The sequence below is a fragment of the Scophthalmus maximus genome, chromosome 22, assembly GCF_022379125.1.
Source record: "Scophthalmus maximus strain ysfricsl-2021 chromosome 22, ASM2237912v1, whole genome shotgun sequence".
In the NCBI taxonomy this organism is placed as follows: domain Eukaryota; kingdom Metazoa; phylum Chordata; class Actinopteri; order Pleuronectiformes; family Scophthalmidae; genus Scophthalmus; species Scophthalmus maximus.
The window spans coordinates 11,790,288-11,807,079 of NC_061536.1; the positions used below are offsets into that span (position 1 = coordinate 11,790,288).

Consider the following 16,792-nt stretch of genomic DNA (forward strand, 5'->3'; position numbering starts at 1 on the left):
ACACAGAAGAAATGAACCGCGGGAATGCCGACAGCACGCTCCGTCCTTCGTCTAACGTCGGGCATAAATTAGCCTTGAGAATATATTTCTATTGAAAACTCACAGTTAATTGTCAGCAATTTAAAAACTGGGTTATTTGGCACCTGCAGTGACTTCAAGTGCTATTATCTATGTCTGCTGTAAAATTAATTAAGATGCTATTAAACCTTAAAAAACTTAAAAGTGCAACCATAATGTGAGTGTACCTGTGTGTATACACACTCACCGGCCACTTTATTAGGTACACCTGTTCAAATGCTTGTTACCACAAATAGCTAATCAGCCAATCACATGGCTCCAATTCAATGCATTTAGGCATGTAGAGGTCACGACAACTTGCTGAAGTTCAAACCGAGCATCAGAACGGGGAAGAAAGGGGATTCAAGTGACTTTGAACGTGGTATGGTCGTTGGTACCAGACGGGCTGGTCCGAGTATTTCAGAAACCGTTGATCTCCTGGGATTTTTCACGCACAACCATCTCTAGGGTTTACAGAGAACGGTCCGGAAAAGAGAAAATATCCAGTGAGCGGCAGTTGTGTGGACGACAATGCCTCGTTGACAGGACGCCACGAAGAATTGAGGCAGCTCTGACGGCACGAGGGGGTCCGACCTTTCACTAGCAAGGTGTACCTAACAAAGTGGCCGGTGAGTGTATGTTGATATTGATATTCAAGGCAACACAAAATCTCTGCCGCTATTTGCTGCTTTTTGATTGACACCCGAATTCACACGTGCTGCCTTGTTGTCAGGACGCTTGACGGAGGAGCCATATGTTCGACGAGACGAGGTTATCCATAGGGTGCCGCGTTAACCAGGAACACCGTTGAACCTGTCACTCCCCCCCCCCCCCCCCCCCCCCCCCCCCCCCCCCCCCCCCCCCCCCCGGAGCTGACGAGCTCTATTTAGCGGGAAAGGGACGGGACGCTACTGTTTGTTCATCCTCGGTTTGCGGCGCGCGGCGTGTGTCAAAAAACAAACAAACCAGGAGCTTGTGACACTCGTTCGACTTGTGGTCGCCTCGGTTCAATGGCTTCGGTCAATCAGGTCGCGATGGCGTCACACTGGTCCCTGAGAGCGAGTGTGCGTGGGAGAGAAAACGGGGGACGCATGCCACAATATTGTGAGGAGGCCGATTGCCAGCACTCTGAGGGAAAAAAAAGAAAAGAGAAAAAAGGGCGATTGCTCATTTATGGTTGCTCGCTGTGGTGTCACAACAATGAGCCTTCTTCACGGACGTCTGACTGTCACCCGCAAATAAGCATAAGGCTGCGACGAGGAAACTGCTTCCTCGCTCCCAGAGCACGGTCGCACGCGGACGCAGACTCACTCCACAAACCTCATTCTGCGTTGGCTGTTGTTTTTGTCAGTTTACGACCTCAACCCCCCATTGTTGAATTAGCTGCGGACAGAGGGGTGGGTGGCAGGAGCCACAGTGCCAGGCCTGCGCTGGCCCAGAAAAAGAAAGAGAAAAAAAGCCACAACACAAACTCACTCTTGGCAGGGGATGGAGAGGCTGTATTTTTCCAAAAACTGATTACCTTCCCTCCCCTCCGCGCTCCCCCCCCCCCTCTCTCTCACTTTCTCTCTTTCCCTGAGACAAGCTGTTCCCTTGGCAGCTGTTTCGACAATGCAGATCCCCCGAGCGCAGGGGGGGGGGGGGCTGGAGTGTATATGTGGGTTTATGCGTCTTTGCGATACGAGGTGGAGGGGGGTGATGGCGGTCGGGGGGGGTGGTCACTCATTCAGGAACCCTCCACATGCAAATCAGCACATAAACATGCCAAGCTTCTGCTTTTTTTTTGGTTTGTTTTTATTGTCCTTATTCTCGGAGGACCCGGGACGCTGAAACTGAGCACGATTAGCACTCGACACCGGCGTCAGATCCCGGAAACCCCCAGGCTCTCTGAGGGCCCCGGCCTTTTGTTGGAGGCCCCTGCGCTCAATGGCTGGCCCCGCCGTCGTGTTTTTCCAGGTGTAAGCTCTCTGGCGGTTCGCTTTCATCCGGCAGTTACACAAGGTCTTTTTTGTTTTGGCCTCCCAGGTATCACAGCGAAGAGGTTTACCAGAGAACACTCCACACTATGCCGCACCGTCCGGGTTTTGCTGACACACAGATGTGCCGTCAAATTAAGCAATCTCATTATATCACGCTCTATAGATGCCACGTGTGTTGAAAAAGAACAATATTAAGAGGGCAAAAAAATTGCAACGTGACTCGAACTCGGCCGTCCTGGCAGGACTCATTAGTGGACGGATGATATTTCTCCGGCTAAAAACGTGAGTCAAATGTGGCCAGGGAGCCCACGGGCGGGAACCAAACGCATCGCGATCCCTCCGCTGTAATTGGGCAAATGAGAGATGTTGCCATTGGACGACGGCACTGGAGCAGATGGCGGCGGAGAGGGGACGGAAACCTCCCACTACAGAGCGGTAGAGAGCCAGGCATCGTTTCAACAACCCCTTCAGGATGTGTGTCTTTCTGTCTTAGACACACACACACCTCTTCCACCAAAAGTGAATCACTCTCGTCCCCCATCAGAGCACCTTTCCCCTCCAAGACCTCCCTCCGAGCGTGCTCGCTAAGAGGCCTCTTTTGAGCCCCTAATACACGGGCAATCAGATTAGGGCCGTCGATGTAAGCCTTGAATTACTCACGTTATGACTTGATTGGCCAATAATTTGATTGGAGTCACATCTCTACTTCCCCTGCTTCTTCAGATCCATTCTCCTCTGTCCCTCCCTCTCTTCCCCTCTTCTTCTGCCTGTTTCCCTTCTGCTTGAGGCAACGACATGTCTGGCTGTCAGCCTCTGAGGCAGGGTGTGACCGTTTCCATGGGGATGACAAAACTGACTCATCAAGGGAGAAGGAAGTCGTCCCGCTGTAAGTCAGACGCAACCGCTTAAACCATGAAACGGTGCGCGTTTAAATCTCTCGAGACAAGCGTAGACACACTCCCCTGTGCTTTAACCATATACTCAGAACGTCGTTTGTGTTGATGGCCATCACTATGAATATTCAATATCTGGTATAGAAGTACCATTAGTACACATTATTTTACCTATGTCAGAACATGTGTTTCCCCTAAAGATGGAGTTGTAGCAGCGGAGATGAAGCAAAAATATGTTCTTTTTTTGTACAAAGATGCATCTTAATGATATGGGTGCTGCCATGATAAAGCTCAAGAGGGATCTTCCTAAACGTGTTTACTTCACAGATATATAGTACGTTTCCCTGCGTTTGCTGTATAAAGCTGCAGATTTTTCCATTCGGCAAATGATGATAATAATAATAATAATTAAAGACAAAAGAGTCTTTTGTAACTCAGCTCCCGGTAAAGGTAATTTCATATCCAGACAAAACATGTCATCACTTTGCTTTGAGCACTTGACTGAACGGAGTCTGCTCTACGAGTCTGTTGTGGGCATCAGTTGTGCGGCGCGATTTGCAAAGAACTTCCCGTCACGACTTCTCTTCCAAATCACGTCCATGTGACAGAGGCGGGTTTTAAGGTATGAGCTTCTTGTTTTGATTATTTTTTTCCCCACTTGTTGAAATTAACTGGAAATAAATGTTTCCCAAAAATCCAATCGCCTAGTTTACAATACGTGAACCAAATGGATTCTTCAGGTGAAATTACTTTTCCAGAAAAAAGTACAGTGGATGACTGTTTCCCAAAAATATTACTGTGTCACTCCCGCATGACAAATGTTTTCTTGGGGGGGAAAAAAAAACATTTGCAAAAGGTGGAGGTTGTAGGAAGGACGTGTCCATGAAGAAAACTAAAAACACACTTCCTCTTGAGTTTGGGGCTGTTGGTTCAAATCAAGGTGAGTCGGTCCGGATAGAGTGATGTGATGCAGTGAACAAAGGCATCACTATATGTTAACCCAATCTCACAGAGGGACCGCAGAGAGACTGATCATTATTCAAGATGGCAGCGCCTCCCCACCAGCAAGCTTGTCAAGGCTGCCTCTTCCTTTGCCTGACAGTTATGAGGTGTACGTACCCTTTTAATAAACCAAGACTGACGCTGCGCCGCGGCTCGGCTCGGCTCGGCCGACTGCCGTCGCGCGGACCCCTAACACCGCCAAACATATGGCATACAAATTCTCAGGATCTGTTTTTCCTCACGAGGACCAGCGGGGGCCGAGGAGGCCGGAGCGCATTCTGTTTAGACATCCGGCGGAAGGGACCGTAGGGAGACGTAAACCTCGCTGTGAAAAGAGACCACACGCGCAGATCGTCAGGAAAAGAAATGAGGCCTTAGCGGATCGACCGATGTGCAAACAGCCTGGAGAGCAGGTTGACGTCGTCTCCGGGTTCATTCCACTGCACGGAGGCACGAGAGGTGATTCTGTTTGACGGCTAACTTCAAAATGAATCTGCGGAGAGTGCGGGCTGCTCTGCAAAAATTAGCCCCGGGAGACGTTTCTGTATATCTGTCACACACGGAGCAGAGAGAGGAGGACGCGGATGGATGCTCCCTCCTCTGAGCGGATGTTACGATAGCGATCGCGCCCCTTGGATTTCCTTCCCCCTTTTCTCTATCGTTCTCAGTGTTGACTCTCCTCGGCTCTCGTCGTCGTCGTCCTCCTCCTCCTCCTCCTCCTCTGGCGAAGACGGCAGCCATCTGCCGCGAGTCGTGCCGCGCCGCGATGCAAATTGGACAACGCAAGACGTCGCAGCCACGTTAACGCAGGCGTACACAAAACGACGGCGGCAGACAAATCACAGTCGCTGGCTGGGAAACAAAGGCGTCGCGGTGAGCTGCGTTTTGACGCACACATCCAAAGAGAACGGTGCGAAACAAACACCGGGCCCCCGAAAAGGAAACGCGCGCGGAGCAAATCAAATGTTTTGACACTCGGCGAGATAGAATGCAAAACACCGGAAATCACATTAATCAACCGCGGCGGTGAGGAGAAAAAAAAAGGCTCAAAGGAAGCGCCGAGACATCCAGGGAGCGTTTTAAGATGCTGTCAGAGAGAGAGAGAGAGAGAGAGAGAGAGAGAGAGGTCGCCACCTTGATGGTGGCGTGCGATAACGCGGGGACAACAGCGCCGAGATCACCCGACAGATAATGCATAAAAGATTAGAACCAGAGATGGCAGCGTGATAACCCTCGCTCAACGAGATAACGCTCAAAACAATGCCGTGATGTCGCACAACGAAGAAAGAGGCGCTTGGACCAGACGTAAAAAAACCCCCACAGTAAGTGAAGGAGACGTTCTGTGGGTGGAGCGGTGGAAAGGAAACAACAGGGAGAGGCGTGAGAAAGACAAACTGAGATAACAGAGAGAGAGAGAGAGACGACACAACAAGCCAGCATGCCGCCGCACAGCAGACCTCAGAACGCATGCAGACAAAACACTGGCACGGGGGGGGGGACTAAAGGGCAGCGAAGAATTCTAGATAACGTCGAGATAAGAGTTGATGTAACTAAACGTGCAGGGGGGGAAAGAAAACCAACATTTGCATGACGGGCTTGTTGTAAAGTGTGAACCTGAATGTGCAATGCAAACGTGACGAACCTAAATCAGAGACATATTTCATTCAGTGCAAAAAAATTGTATGAAATTTGAAAGAGTTGCCAGGGTGAGTTGTTTTGTCTGTTAGCAATAAACTCGAAACCGTGAGTGGGTTTTCTGGAATGTGCTGATGTTTTGTTTTCGATGTGAAATCACCTCGGAGGGGCTGGAGACCCCCATGTGCCATTCATCTACCTGCCTCCTATTTCTCCCTCTGAACTGCTGACCACCTCTTACTTCATCCTGGAGAGAGAGAGAGAAAGAAAAAAAAACTCTGCAGGTAAAATTACCTCCTCTCTATGAGCTCAACTCTTTTTTCTTTCTTCCCTCCTCCACATCCATCCCCCCCCGTCTCCAGTGCAAAGCAGCAGTCGTCATGTGAATGGACGTTACAGTATGTGTGTGTGTGTGTGTGTGTGTTCGCCCACAGGGCTTCAGAACGACTCCGAGCTCAGATAAACCACGCTGACCTTGACTCGCCGGACCTCTGAGTCGAAGCACAGGTCCCGCATGTTACTCAGCGGAGCAAGAAAGGTCAGGACAACATTTTTAGCAGCGGCGACAGCGGGGCTGGTGTGTGTGTGTGTGTGTGTGTCTCATGGAAAATATGTGAACCTAGTCACACCGACTGTCGCGGGCGCTAGCCGAGAGATCAAAGATGGAAGTGGTCCAACCTATGTGTACTGACCAAGCGGCAACCGGCCTTGACGTCACCCAATCGGTTTGTGAGCTGCAGTTTCGAAGCGCCATCTTGTTATTTTTTTTTTTTTTGCAACCAGTACACGTGTAACCGTGCACCCATTGGACGGCAACCAGCCTTCAATCACGCCGCAGCCACGCTCCAATGCGTAACGGCGACTTATCGTCTATTCGACTCTAAATGAGACTTACCAAATGAACATCGTGATGCATTGGAGAAGACTTGAAACTCGAGATTGAACCATTAAAAATCATCAGGAAAATGTTGAACTGACGTTATAAAGCGAGTGAGAAGTCATCTTCTCATCGACTTCTATAGAAACTGGCTTATTTTGACAACCGGTGGAGTCGCCCTCTGCTGGTCATTCCAGAGAATACAGGCCTCGGACACTTCCGCATCGGCTTCACTTTCTGGACGCAGTGACCTCAAGTCCATTTTTAAATACAGTCTATGATACTGACATCATAATTATGTCGGAACGTCAACATGTCAACATTGTTTTTGTGATCCCGTCTTCACATGGTCTAGTTTTCCTTCTCATCATCTCCTCGATGTGGGTTGAATGACATCACACAAAAAGATATAAATCAGAAGAATGAGGAGTGTTTGATACTTCGACGGGGACCTTTCCCTCCCCCCCATCCCCTCCTGTCTTTATCTATGTATCCCACAGGCGTGTCCACACTGTCACACACAGAGACTCACGGGAGCAGTGCCAAGTGAGATAAAAAAAAATAAAGAAGAGGGACCCGCTACTCTGCCTCTCCTCTTCCTCATTAAGCGAGAACGGGGGCGGTGTTGGTGTCAGGGAGCCGGTTCATCAACCCTGGGAGAGACAGAGGCCCCGGTCCTGATCTGCCCGGACTCGCTGCTCTCCTCTTCCTACAGACCGCTCACATATGATCGAGGACGCTGGAAATGGAAACAGTCAGTGTAATTTAACATGGCGTGCCTGTGGAATTGGTTAAGGGGGGGGGGGGGAGATATTGGCGCTGTGGGGAAGAGGACGGTGGGGATGAGGGAAAGAAGAGAGAGGAGTCTTAATAAGGAGAGTTGCGGTTGGACAGTCGGCGAACGAAAAGGAACAGGCAAGTCTTAAAAGAGGAATCAAAGGGCAACTACTGTATCCAACTATCACTGCAAGGAAACATTTATTATAGATACTGCACGGAGGTCTTTTTTTTTTTCCTTTCGCAAAATGCTCTCTATGAAACACCCCAAAAAAATTGTGTACTTTATGCAAGTGAAGCGCGGCAACGTCTGCAAAAAAAAAACAACAAAAAAAAACAGTTTAAGTTGTGAGCACTGATACAGATTCTAAACTTGACGGCGCCGCATCACCCAAAGCTACTATTAAATATGATTTATGCAGAGTGACTCGGAGCGCGAGGCCAATGTGAACGCACACAAGCGTGCGACTCGCATGCAGGCAGTAGCTTAAAAAAGTGTCATGTGTACTTACGAGGCTGCAGTGGCGGGGGGGTCACGTTACATTAACCAAATGAGATTTCTGCTGGTGAATTAAATATGAATGTGAAGTCCAGAGTTTTTGATACAGTCACAACGCGGCTTGTATTAACATTAAAAAAAAAATGCATAGTTTCCTGTGATTTTCACTATGATACACAGTCTTGACTATTGATTTAACGGCACATGTGAACAATGATATAGGGAGATGATCTCTTTGTCGTTATCGTATAGCGGTAAAACAAAATGGCAGAAAAATTTGTCTAACATGAGGAATTGTCAGTTCTTGTCACAATGACGTCGTCTGTCGTATTCTCCGCAGACATCTGACATGTTGCCAAGTCTGGCGTCTTTGTTCACTTTTGTTCACTGATGATTTTTAATGGTTCAATCTCGAGTTTCAAGTCTTCTCCGATGCATCACGATGTTCATTTGGTAAATCGCGGTCTCATTTAGAGTCGAATAGACGATAAATCGCCGTTACGCATTGGAGCGTGGCTGCGGCGTGATTGACAGCTGGTTGCCGTCCAATGGGTGCACGGTTACACGTGTACTGGTTGCAAAAAAAAAAAAAATAACAAGATGGCGCTTTTCAAATCCTGAAGATGCCATGCACAGAACATAATTGCTTTCTGACGGCCTACATAAATAATAATTTGTTGGGATTTCTGTTTTATTCCTTGGCACTTAAAATTATTTCATTAGAAAATGTCCAGATTTCATCGGGTCCAGACGTTTTGCGGGAGGCAGGAGTTGACGACATGGCGCCGCTGTGAATTTTGCAAAGGATATTCCTGCTGCATTCTCTTATTCCTGGAAATTTTACAAGGGGGCTGGCAGGAAAAGTTCTGGACAACTGTCTGGAGCTACATTTGCTGACATTAGTAGACCATCAGAGTGCAGCCATCGCGACAAGTGATTTTGCAGTGTGTACTGCTACAAGATCATAATTGTCGGTCCACAGTGTCACAACAGCAAGATGAACACACGGACCAATCAATTCATTAATGAGAAAATGGACTCTATTGTTGATCATTGCTATAAAGTTGATCGTGAAAATCACACAAACTCCCGCAGAGTCATACTGACTCATTTCTGTGTAAATATACAAAACGATCTACATTTAGCAGGCAGAAGAGTCATAATAGTGTTTAGTGCTGAATTCATGAATACGCTCACTCTGACTCAGCCAATGAAAATGCAGCGTGGCGCATGTTCCAGTCCAGAGAAGCACCAGGTTTCTACATTTGAAAATATATTAAGCCGAAAAGGCAGTTTTCCTTTTCTTTTTTTATACATCTGAGGCCACAGAGAAAAAAAATAAATATCTGCCATGAGTACCTCTCAAGGCAAAATTACAGTTCTCCAGACTAGAGGGCAGCGTTAAGTAGCCTCATATTTTCTGACACCTACAATTCAATGAAAGAAAAAAAAGAAAAAAAGAAGCCCCCGCTCAGTCCCTTTCTGTACATCAGTGTGACAGCTCGGACGCAGAGCAGCACGGTGGGGTTGTTAAAGGTTAAACACCACAAACACACGCAGAGGCAGGTAGGTAGGTAGTGGTGGACGGAGAGATGGATGGGAGAGATGGTGGGATATAGGGAGGACGGAGGGGGGGGGGTTGTGGCTGGCATTGAGGAATCTAATCCCAGTGTTAATTGGTATGACTGATGAAGACAAATTGAAATGGGTCGGCTGGATCGGGGGGAGAGGAGGAAGGGTTGGAAGAAGGGGCTCATTGTGCACCTGGATGTGAATTCAGAAGCATATAGAGACAAATACACAGCTTATGTTAGGATGTTTAAAAGATCACGCTCCCGTGGACGGAGATTGCTTCGAGTAAAGGACCGCGACATCCCTGGCCCTCCTTTCACGCTGAAGCCGCACCATTGATTTCTCCAATATTTCGCAATCTATTTCGCAGCTTGTCTTCCTCGGGGCCCGGCCAAGCAAATGGATGCAAAGCGCATTCACCTGGACTCGGTGTGCGTGTCGGCGTCGAGGGTGCGGAGAGCCCGGTCCTTTGAACGCCGCCTCCGCCGGGGCCCCGCTAATTGCGGCGGATCAATTCGGCGGAGACAGCGAGCAGGTTGGCACGGTTGCCACATCAAAGGGATTCTAATAACTGCACACTGTGGCCATATTTGTGTTTGCTTCAAAGCGAGCATGGCAGCGTTGAAGGCATAACCCCCAGAACGCTGGCCGGCCGGCCGGCCTTCGCTATTGCTTTTCTTTTCCGAGCCAACAATGTAGACGCAAGGCCATTTTGGAGCAATTTGCGGGGGGGGGGGGAATAGACGCGTACAGAAAACACAACCGCTCCAAATTACGCTTTAATTAGATCACTTTATCACGGCGCGAGAGGAGAGCAATGAAAACACACAGAAGAGGACGCTGATGACATACTGTAATTGTTAAATATATATCTAAAAAAGAAAAAAGAAGTAATCGCGATGATGTGAAGGCGACTCCTCTGTGTCCGTGCGAAGTTTAACACAGCTGCAGTCCGATTCGAGCAGGATTGGTTACGCTGATGCTGCCGGTGCCACTGTTGCCTCTCCTCCCAGTCTCTCCATCTTCCTCTCAATCCTTCCCTCCCCCTCTCGCTCTCTGTGATGAGTTTGTAACTTTGGTCATTAGTGCTGGCCTGTCTCCCGCTGCACAGGCCGTCTGAGGAGACATTATGGCTCGCAGGTTCTCTCACTCGCTTTCTGCAAATGTCTCATTCGTTGTCCCCCTCCCTCTCCGTCCCCCACCGACCCCCACACACACTCTTCCCAACTTTGTACATTTTTTTTCCCCCACTCCAGCCTCCACTGATTTACACTGAGTCTCTCGCTCCTCGCTTCGCTCTCGCTCGCACGCTCGCGGCTCGGCACGTCTCCGCGCGCTGCTCGGCGAAATAATTTACCGCACGCGGCGCTCCGGCGGATGATTGAAGCGTAATTAGACGGCGGAGACAGTGGAAGCCAACGGAGGTGCTCGGGAGCCGGCGCTCGTCAGATGGTCCGTCTCACTCGCACTGGCTTTGCCCTTCAAAACTATCACTTCTGCAGGGGAGGAGCAGGGGGGAGGGGGGGGGGATGCGCTGGGCAACACTGCGGATAAATACACTGCAAAAAAACCAAAACAGGCACAACATTTGCTGATTTATTGGAGATTATATCATATATAGAACTTGTGTAATTATTTTAAATTCACATAAACTCACCTATATATGGTCCAGTGAATACAGATGAAGAGGATGAGACGTGCGGCTATGTGTGGGGGGAAAAGCACGATGAGCTTTATGTTGCAGCGTGCCTGAAAGTCACCTTGGTGAAGAGCACTAAAGCTACAGGTACGGGCCGAAGCTGCACTGTGCAATATACTTAAGTGCTGACTGGCATCGTGAGACCCTTAAACACCGCATTCACACGTGAGGCATAGTAGGCAAAAGAAAATTGTACAAGCATAAATGAGCTGCTTTTAGTAACTATAATCACAAGGATGCCCCTGTTGATGGGGGGGGGGGGAAAGTGCTGATCACGACGTTGTGCTCCGGCACCGTATGCTTCGCCGGCAAAAAGGGGAACGGCGCCGCATTCAAAGCGGCGCACGTCCGACGGAGAGGTGAGCGACGCCGTCGAGTGAGCGGTCGCAATAATATTGCGTCCCCCCCCCCCCCCCGGCCCCGCCCCTACCCCAACACATCCTCCTCAGATTCAGCCCGTGCTCAGGGGAGGGCAGGCTACGCCGGGCCGGCTGTTGTCAGCAACCAACTGTGCGTGCGTCGACCAGTCTCCCCTAGGGGTCACCCTGCGTTGAGCCCGACCGCGGGGTCCTGGGTGTCAACGGAGCCAAAGACGCCAGAGGAGTCACCTTAAAGGGATTATGCGAAGACTGCTGACTGACCGCGGACCACCCGGAGGGGATCCGTGCTGTTCACTTGAATATAAATGTGATATTGACAGGACATCTTCCGCAGCAGAGAGAAAAAGGAAAAGGCAGCAGAAGAGATGGAGCAACGAAAAAAAAACCCACCAGTGTGAATAAATGAGAGAGAGAGAGAGGGAGAGAGCAAGAGGACTGCACACTCCGGTTGGTTTCACACCGTTAAACCATCTAAAGCATCTGCTGGTGACTACTGGTTGATGTGCCGGTGCGCGGGCCGCGTTATAAACATTTGGGATTCGCTTCATGGAGGCACTTTAATGACGCTTTTAGCATAATTTCCCCGCTGTAATGTGAAGTGAAGGGCGAGCAGCGCCTCTCCGTCTGCCCGTAGCTTCTGTGGACCTTGTAAATATCGGCTATTGGAACAGGAGCGGGGCGATGGAGGCCCCACTGCACCACGGGCGCCGTCCCCACGGCTACAACCGGGACATCTGCAAAACTCTGCGAGATCAATAGCAGCACTTTTGTTTGATACCTCGGCGAGCGGGCGCAGTTTACTGTACAACGTTTTGGGGGGAAAAAAGGAAATGTCGAGTTTAAAATATAGGAAGCAGAAAAAATGATTTCAGCAGACTTCCTGAGGGATGAAACAAATTCAAATGGCACAGGTCCACATGCATCGCTCGCAGTGGCAATAGCATCCTACGGATTGTTGGTGGGATTCAGAGAAAGCGAGTGTCAACTCTGAGTTTACATTGTAGCTTCAAAGCGTGCGTGCACATTGTCACACTCCATAGGATGTCGGCGTTGTTTCGCTAATTCTCGGCCGGTCCGTGCTGAGAAGAAGAGAAGAGGAGAAAAAAAAAAGGAGGAGAAAAAAGGGACAGTTTTGTTTTCATCCAAACCGTTATCAGCCGCGGCCGACTGCAGGGAGAATAGGGAGGGATGATTTCCATAAAGACTGGCTGTTGTCTGAAAGCAAGCAGCTGTCAGGCGGAATTACCCCTCCGACATAGACACCACAATCGAGGGCGCCCTTCCCATAATTCACTCTGATTGGCTCAAGGGGAAAATGGCAGCCCGTGGAGAGTGAGGCAGGCGGCTGGTTGACAGGTTTGCATCTGAAGAAACGCGGCGTTTACCTGTTATCTTTCTGTCGGCTCAACGCGTCTTCCTCCTCTCTCGGTTCAGAAAGCAAACCCCAACAAAGTGACACGGGGAATGGAGTCCGCGGTGTGAGGAGCCAAACGCGCGCCAGAAGATTATTGCACGTCACACACACACGCACTCACACACACACACACACACACACACAGCACATATGCTAAGTGCTCTTATCTGTGACTTGTGTAGAGGTGAGTGACAGGAGGGGAGGGGCAGGGGGGAAGTGTCCTTTAGGTGTCTTAATTATGGCTCCGTCTCCTCCTCCTCGTTGTCACCATCCCCGGGGGAGGGCAAGACGAAAGCAGGGCGCTGTTTCATCTCTGCTGCCGTGGTATTTCAAATTCCAAGGGGAGCAAGAGGAGAGAGACGGCGGGCCGTTACATCGGGAGGGAGAGGAGGAAATCGAGTGACACTTCCCCCCGTTTTTGCCCGTGTCTCTCTTCTCTGCCGCAGCTGTGTTTAAAATCGGGCAACTTAATAAAAGTGCTTTAATGGCGTCAGGGCAGGGGAAGAGGGGAAAAAAGAAAAAAAAGAAAAAGACAGAACTTGATTACAGTGAGGGGTTATATTTAATGAGCTCAAAGCCTCTGGCTCTGACTTGTGACTCGTTTATGACTTTGTTGTGGAAGGGAGATATGTGACAAAGTGGAGCAGAGCGAGTGAGCGAATGAGGCTGAATGCTCGCGGGTCGTGCGAGTCGTCCGCGGCATTAGCCATCGTCTCTTGCGATTCACACCTTCCCCGGAAACCACCTGGGTGTCTCATCCGGGCCCCGCCGGGGGGAACCGCTGTTCCTCGCCGCGACTGAGCGAAGGGTGTCAGAGACACCTTGGCAAGGAGGCAGACGCCAGGACAGCCTGCCGTTAATTATTGATGGGAATAAATTGCGCTCATTGGATGTTTGGCAGGGCAACACATGGTGGATGTGAATACAAATGTGCCTATGAATGTGTGAGCGTTTGTGTGAGCTGAGAAAAAAAGCACAAAAAAAAAAAGAAAAAAAAAAGATGGCAAGCAAAGGAGAGGGGGATTGGGGAGGAAGACGAGGAGACGCGGTGGTGGAGGAGGAGGAGGAGCCGGTAGAGTGATGGTGGTGATACCTGGTGAAGAGACATTAGAGAGATGCAGAGGGAGTCTATAAAAGAAAACTACTCCGTAATGTCTCTCAGAAGTGTGATAAAAGTTCAGAGGCGCGGCGCAGAATGCTGGCCTTTCCATTTGTGTAAACAGAACAAGGGAACATACCAAGATAAACTATTATACGCAAATGCTAATAGAAAAAAAGTGTTTTGTGAATTTGTGCACATACACAGGCACACACACACACACACACACACACACGCACACACACAAAGGTCAGCTCTTTTGTTTTGGGACACAGGGCCGTCTCTCATGAAAACACTGATGGAGAAAAGGGGGAACCGATGCAGAGTGCCGTCTTAAAGTCAGATGGGCGAGCAGCGAAGCTTATCTGTATTCTGAGAGTCGGCCCTCTTATAAATATTGGAAGGAGGACACCGGTGGGGGGGGGGGGGGGAGACGGCCAAATGGTGCATTTGAGAAATGGCACACCTGAGCACCGCAGCGGGCATCATCTCCTCCTGTCAGATCTCATCCCGTTTGATCAAAATAATTGCCACATTCATCGTTATCATCAATTCTGTCATCTTCGCCGGCGCCATGGTCATTCTCCGTCTCATCATGGATTCTTTGGCTTCGGGGGGGGGGGGGGGGTTTCACATCAGATCAGATGCAGGCCATCTCATCTGTGATGATCACTCATACTGTATCCCAATAGTCATCACCATATTCATTGCCTTAATGCTACCGACATTCTGTTCACCCATTTGGATATTCTGACAGCGGCACATCTTCGGCGGGTACAAAAATAGCCCGGTTTAGCCACGTGGGCTCGTCTGTCAGAGGTGTCCGGAGATGGGGCCCTGCTGCTGTGCCTTGGTCAGCACAGAAATGAAAAAAAAAAAATATATATATAATACGGAAAAAGAATAAATCTGAAAAAAGACAATATGAGCGTCAAATGAGGGTCGACACACACCAAACGATATCACTGGTGTTCTTGTTCTGGCACCACTTTCCTTCTGGGGTTGAGCTAATGGGCCAATTAGCAAATTGACAATCTGCTAAAACTGACTGACGGCCAAGTGTGTAACAATTAACGCCCGCTCGCGATCTAAAGGCGGGAACGGACAACTGTTCGGGCAATATTGCACGGTGTAACGACACCGTTCGCACTTACGCTGGTCCACTACAACCCCTTGCTTTCATTTTATTCCCGTGACCACCTGGACGCGGTTTTCACGGAGGAGATGACGACTCTATTTACCACTCAAAGAAACGGCGTCATGCATTTTTTGTTGCCCAAAACCAGGAAGAGAAACGCGGTTCTCACGGTACAGTTTCTATCCTCAGTGATGGACACTGCAGAACATTCCTAATGGTGATATGTAATGTTTATTTATGTCTGTTAACCTGGCTCCATTGTGCGAGTCACTGGGGCCCTCTTTGTACTACTGAAACAGCTCGCCTCATCTGCTTCCACTTTAGCAGGCTGCAAAACACGGGGTAAGCGGCTGGTCCGACCTCAGTTGAAGCAGGACCAGCTCACACACAGACGGCCAAGTCAGTTTGTCATGTTATGATGAAACTCGCCCACACATATAGACACACAACCAAGCCCACGTAACCACACTGGACCTGCAAATGTACCAGCAAAGTTTTTGCTCTGGCTTGTGCCAGACAACAGCTTCGCCCCCGTCACAGAGAGAGAGAGAGAGAGAGAGACAGAGTGTCAGTCAAGAAGAAACAGACCTTCAGGCACCGCAGTCACCTCCCAACTTGTCATATGCCAATATACACGTGCAATTAAAAAGCCCACATTCAAGAGTCCTCATATTAAAGTCCCAACGTTTTTCCATTAAAGAGCAAAGGAACTGTGGAAAATGACGTTCTATAGAGGACGTGTTTATGGACCAAACCCGTCAGATCCATCAACATCTGTTGAGAGTGTTAAGTGTGGGATGTTAACATCCCTGGAGGGGGTGTGGGTGTCGGCGGGACTGAGCGTTCTACGAAAGTGCTAATGATAATGTGAGAGGACGCGGCGACGCCCGACTTGTTGTGTTGAAGCCGTCCTTACCTTGGCCATTTGGGCCTGCACCCCGGTGGCTTTGAGAGATGACACGGCCTTCTGTGCTGCAGCTGGGCTGTCGAAATCCACAAAGCCATAGCCTGGAGAGAGGAGGGGGGAGAGGGGGGGGGAAGAAGAAAGAAAAAGACAAGCATTAGAAAAGAAAAGGCAGATTAAGGCAGATGACTAACAAGTAGAATGACAGGCACTTGGTAATTGTAGCAGTAATAAGTTGGTAACATGACTACAGAGGCTGCCAGTTCTCATATCTGGTGAGCACTACATTGTTTGATAATTAGTGACACTGATGCTCATAGGGGGATGCTATGCATCTTAATTAGTAGCATGGATGAGCGATTTAGTAATAACAAACCCCCGGCATCCTGCCCACCTCCACCTCCACACACACACACACACACACACACACACACACACACACACACACACACACACACACACTGGCAGATATACACTCTTTTGTGCAAGCTCACAAACGTAAACACGCGAGGCGTCGAGCAGCATACAAATGAAGAATAAAGACCGTCGCCGTTTGCAATTCTGCTTCCAGAGAAAATCTGATTTGCAGTTCAATGACGACACGTACGCATTGTTTCAACAGGTTTAATAATTCATCCAGTTGTAATTTACGCCCCCCCCCCAAAAAAAAAAAAAAAAAAAAGAGCCGGCGGTTAAAAATGCATGAGTTAAGAAATATCGTACACGTGAAACATGCGACGCGATTGAGTCATTTTCAGTTTTTGCACTCGTTCAGCTTGCTTGATATTGCGCGAGGCGGGCCGGAGCCGGGCCGGCCCACGTCGTGCGCCTCAACGCCCGGCGTATTAACACAACCCCATTTCACAG

The 16,792-nt window shown here is 49.3% G+C and overlaps 1 protein-coding gene across 6 annotated transcripts in view; it reads right to left on the minus strand.

Annotated features, from left to right (window-relative positions):
- Window positions 1-16,792, minus strand: part of rbms3 (RNA binding motif, single stranded interacting protein) — a 243,058-nt gene that overhangs the window by 90,663 nt on the left and 135,603 nt on the right. For 4 of the 6 annotated variants that reach the window (XM_035620611.2, XM_035620605.2, XM_035620608.2 and 1 more), the window contains 2 exons: window positions 15,938-16,029; window positions 5,727-5,813 (listed from right to left, as the gene is read on the minus strand). In XM_035620611.2, the coding sequence (XP_035476504.1) occupies window positions 5,727-5,813; window positions 15,938-16,029 (179 nt within the window). The remainder of the gene's footprint in view (window positions 1-5,726; window positions 5,814-15,937; window positions 16,030-16,792) is intronic. The other 2 variants (XM_035620607.2, XM_035620613.2) reach the window with 1 other exon arrangement.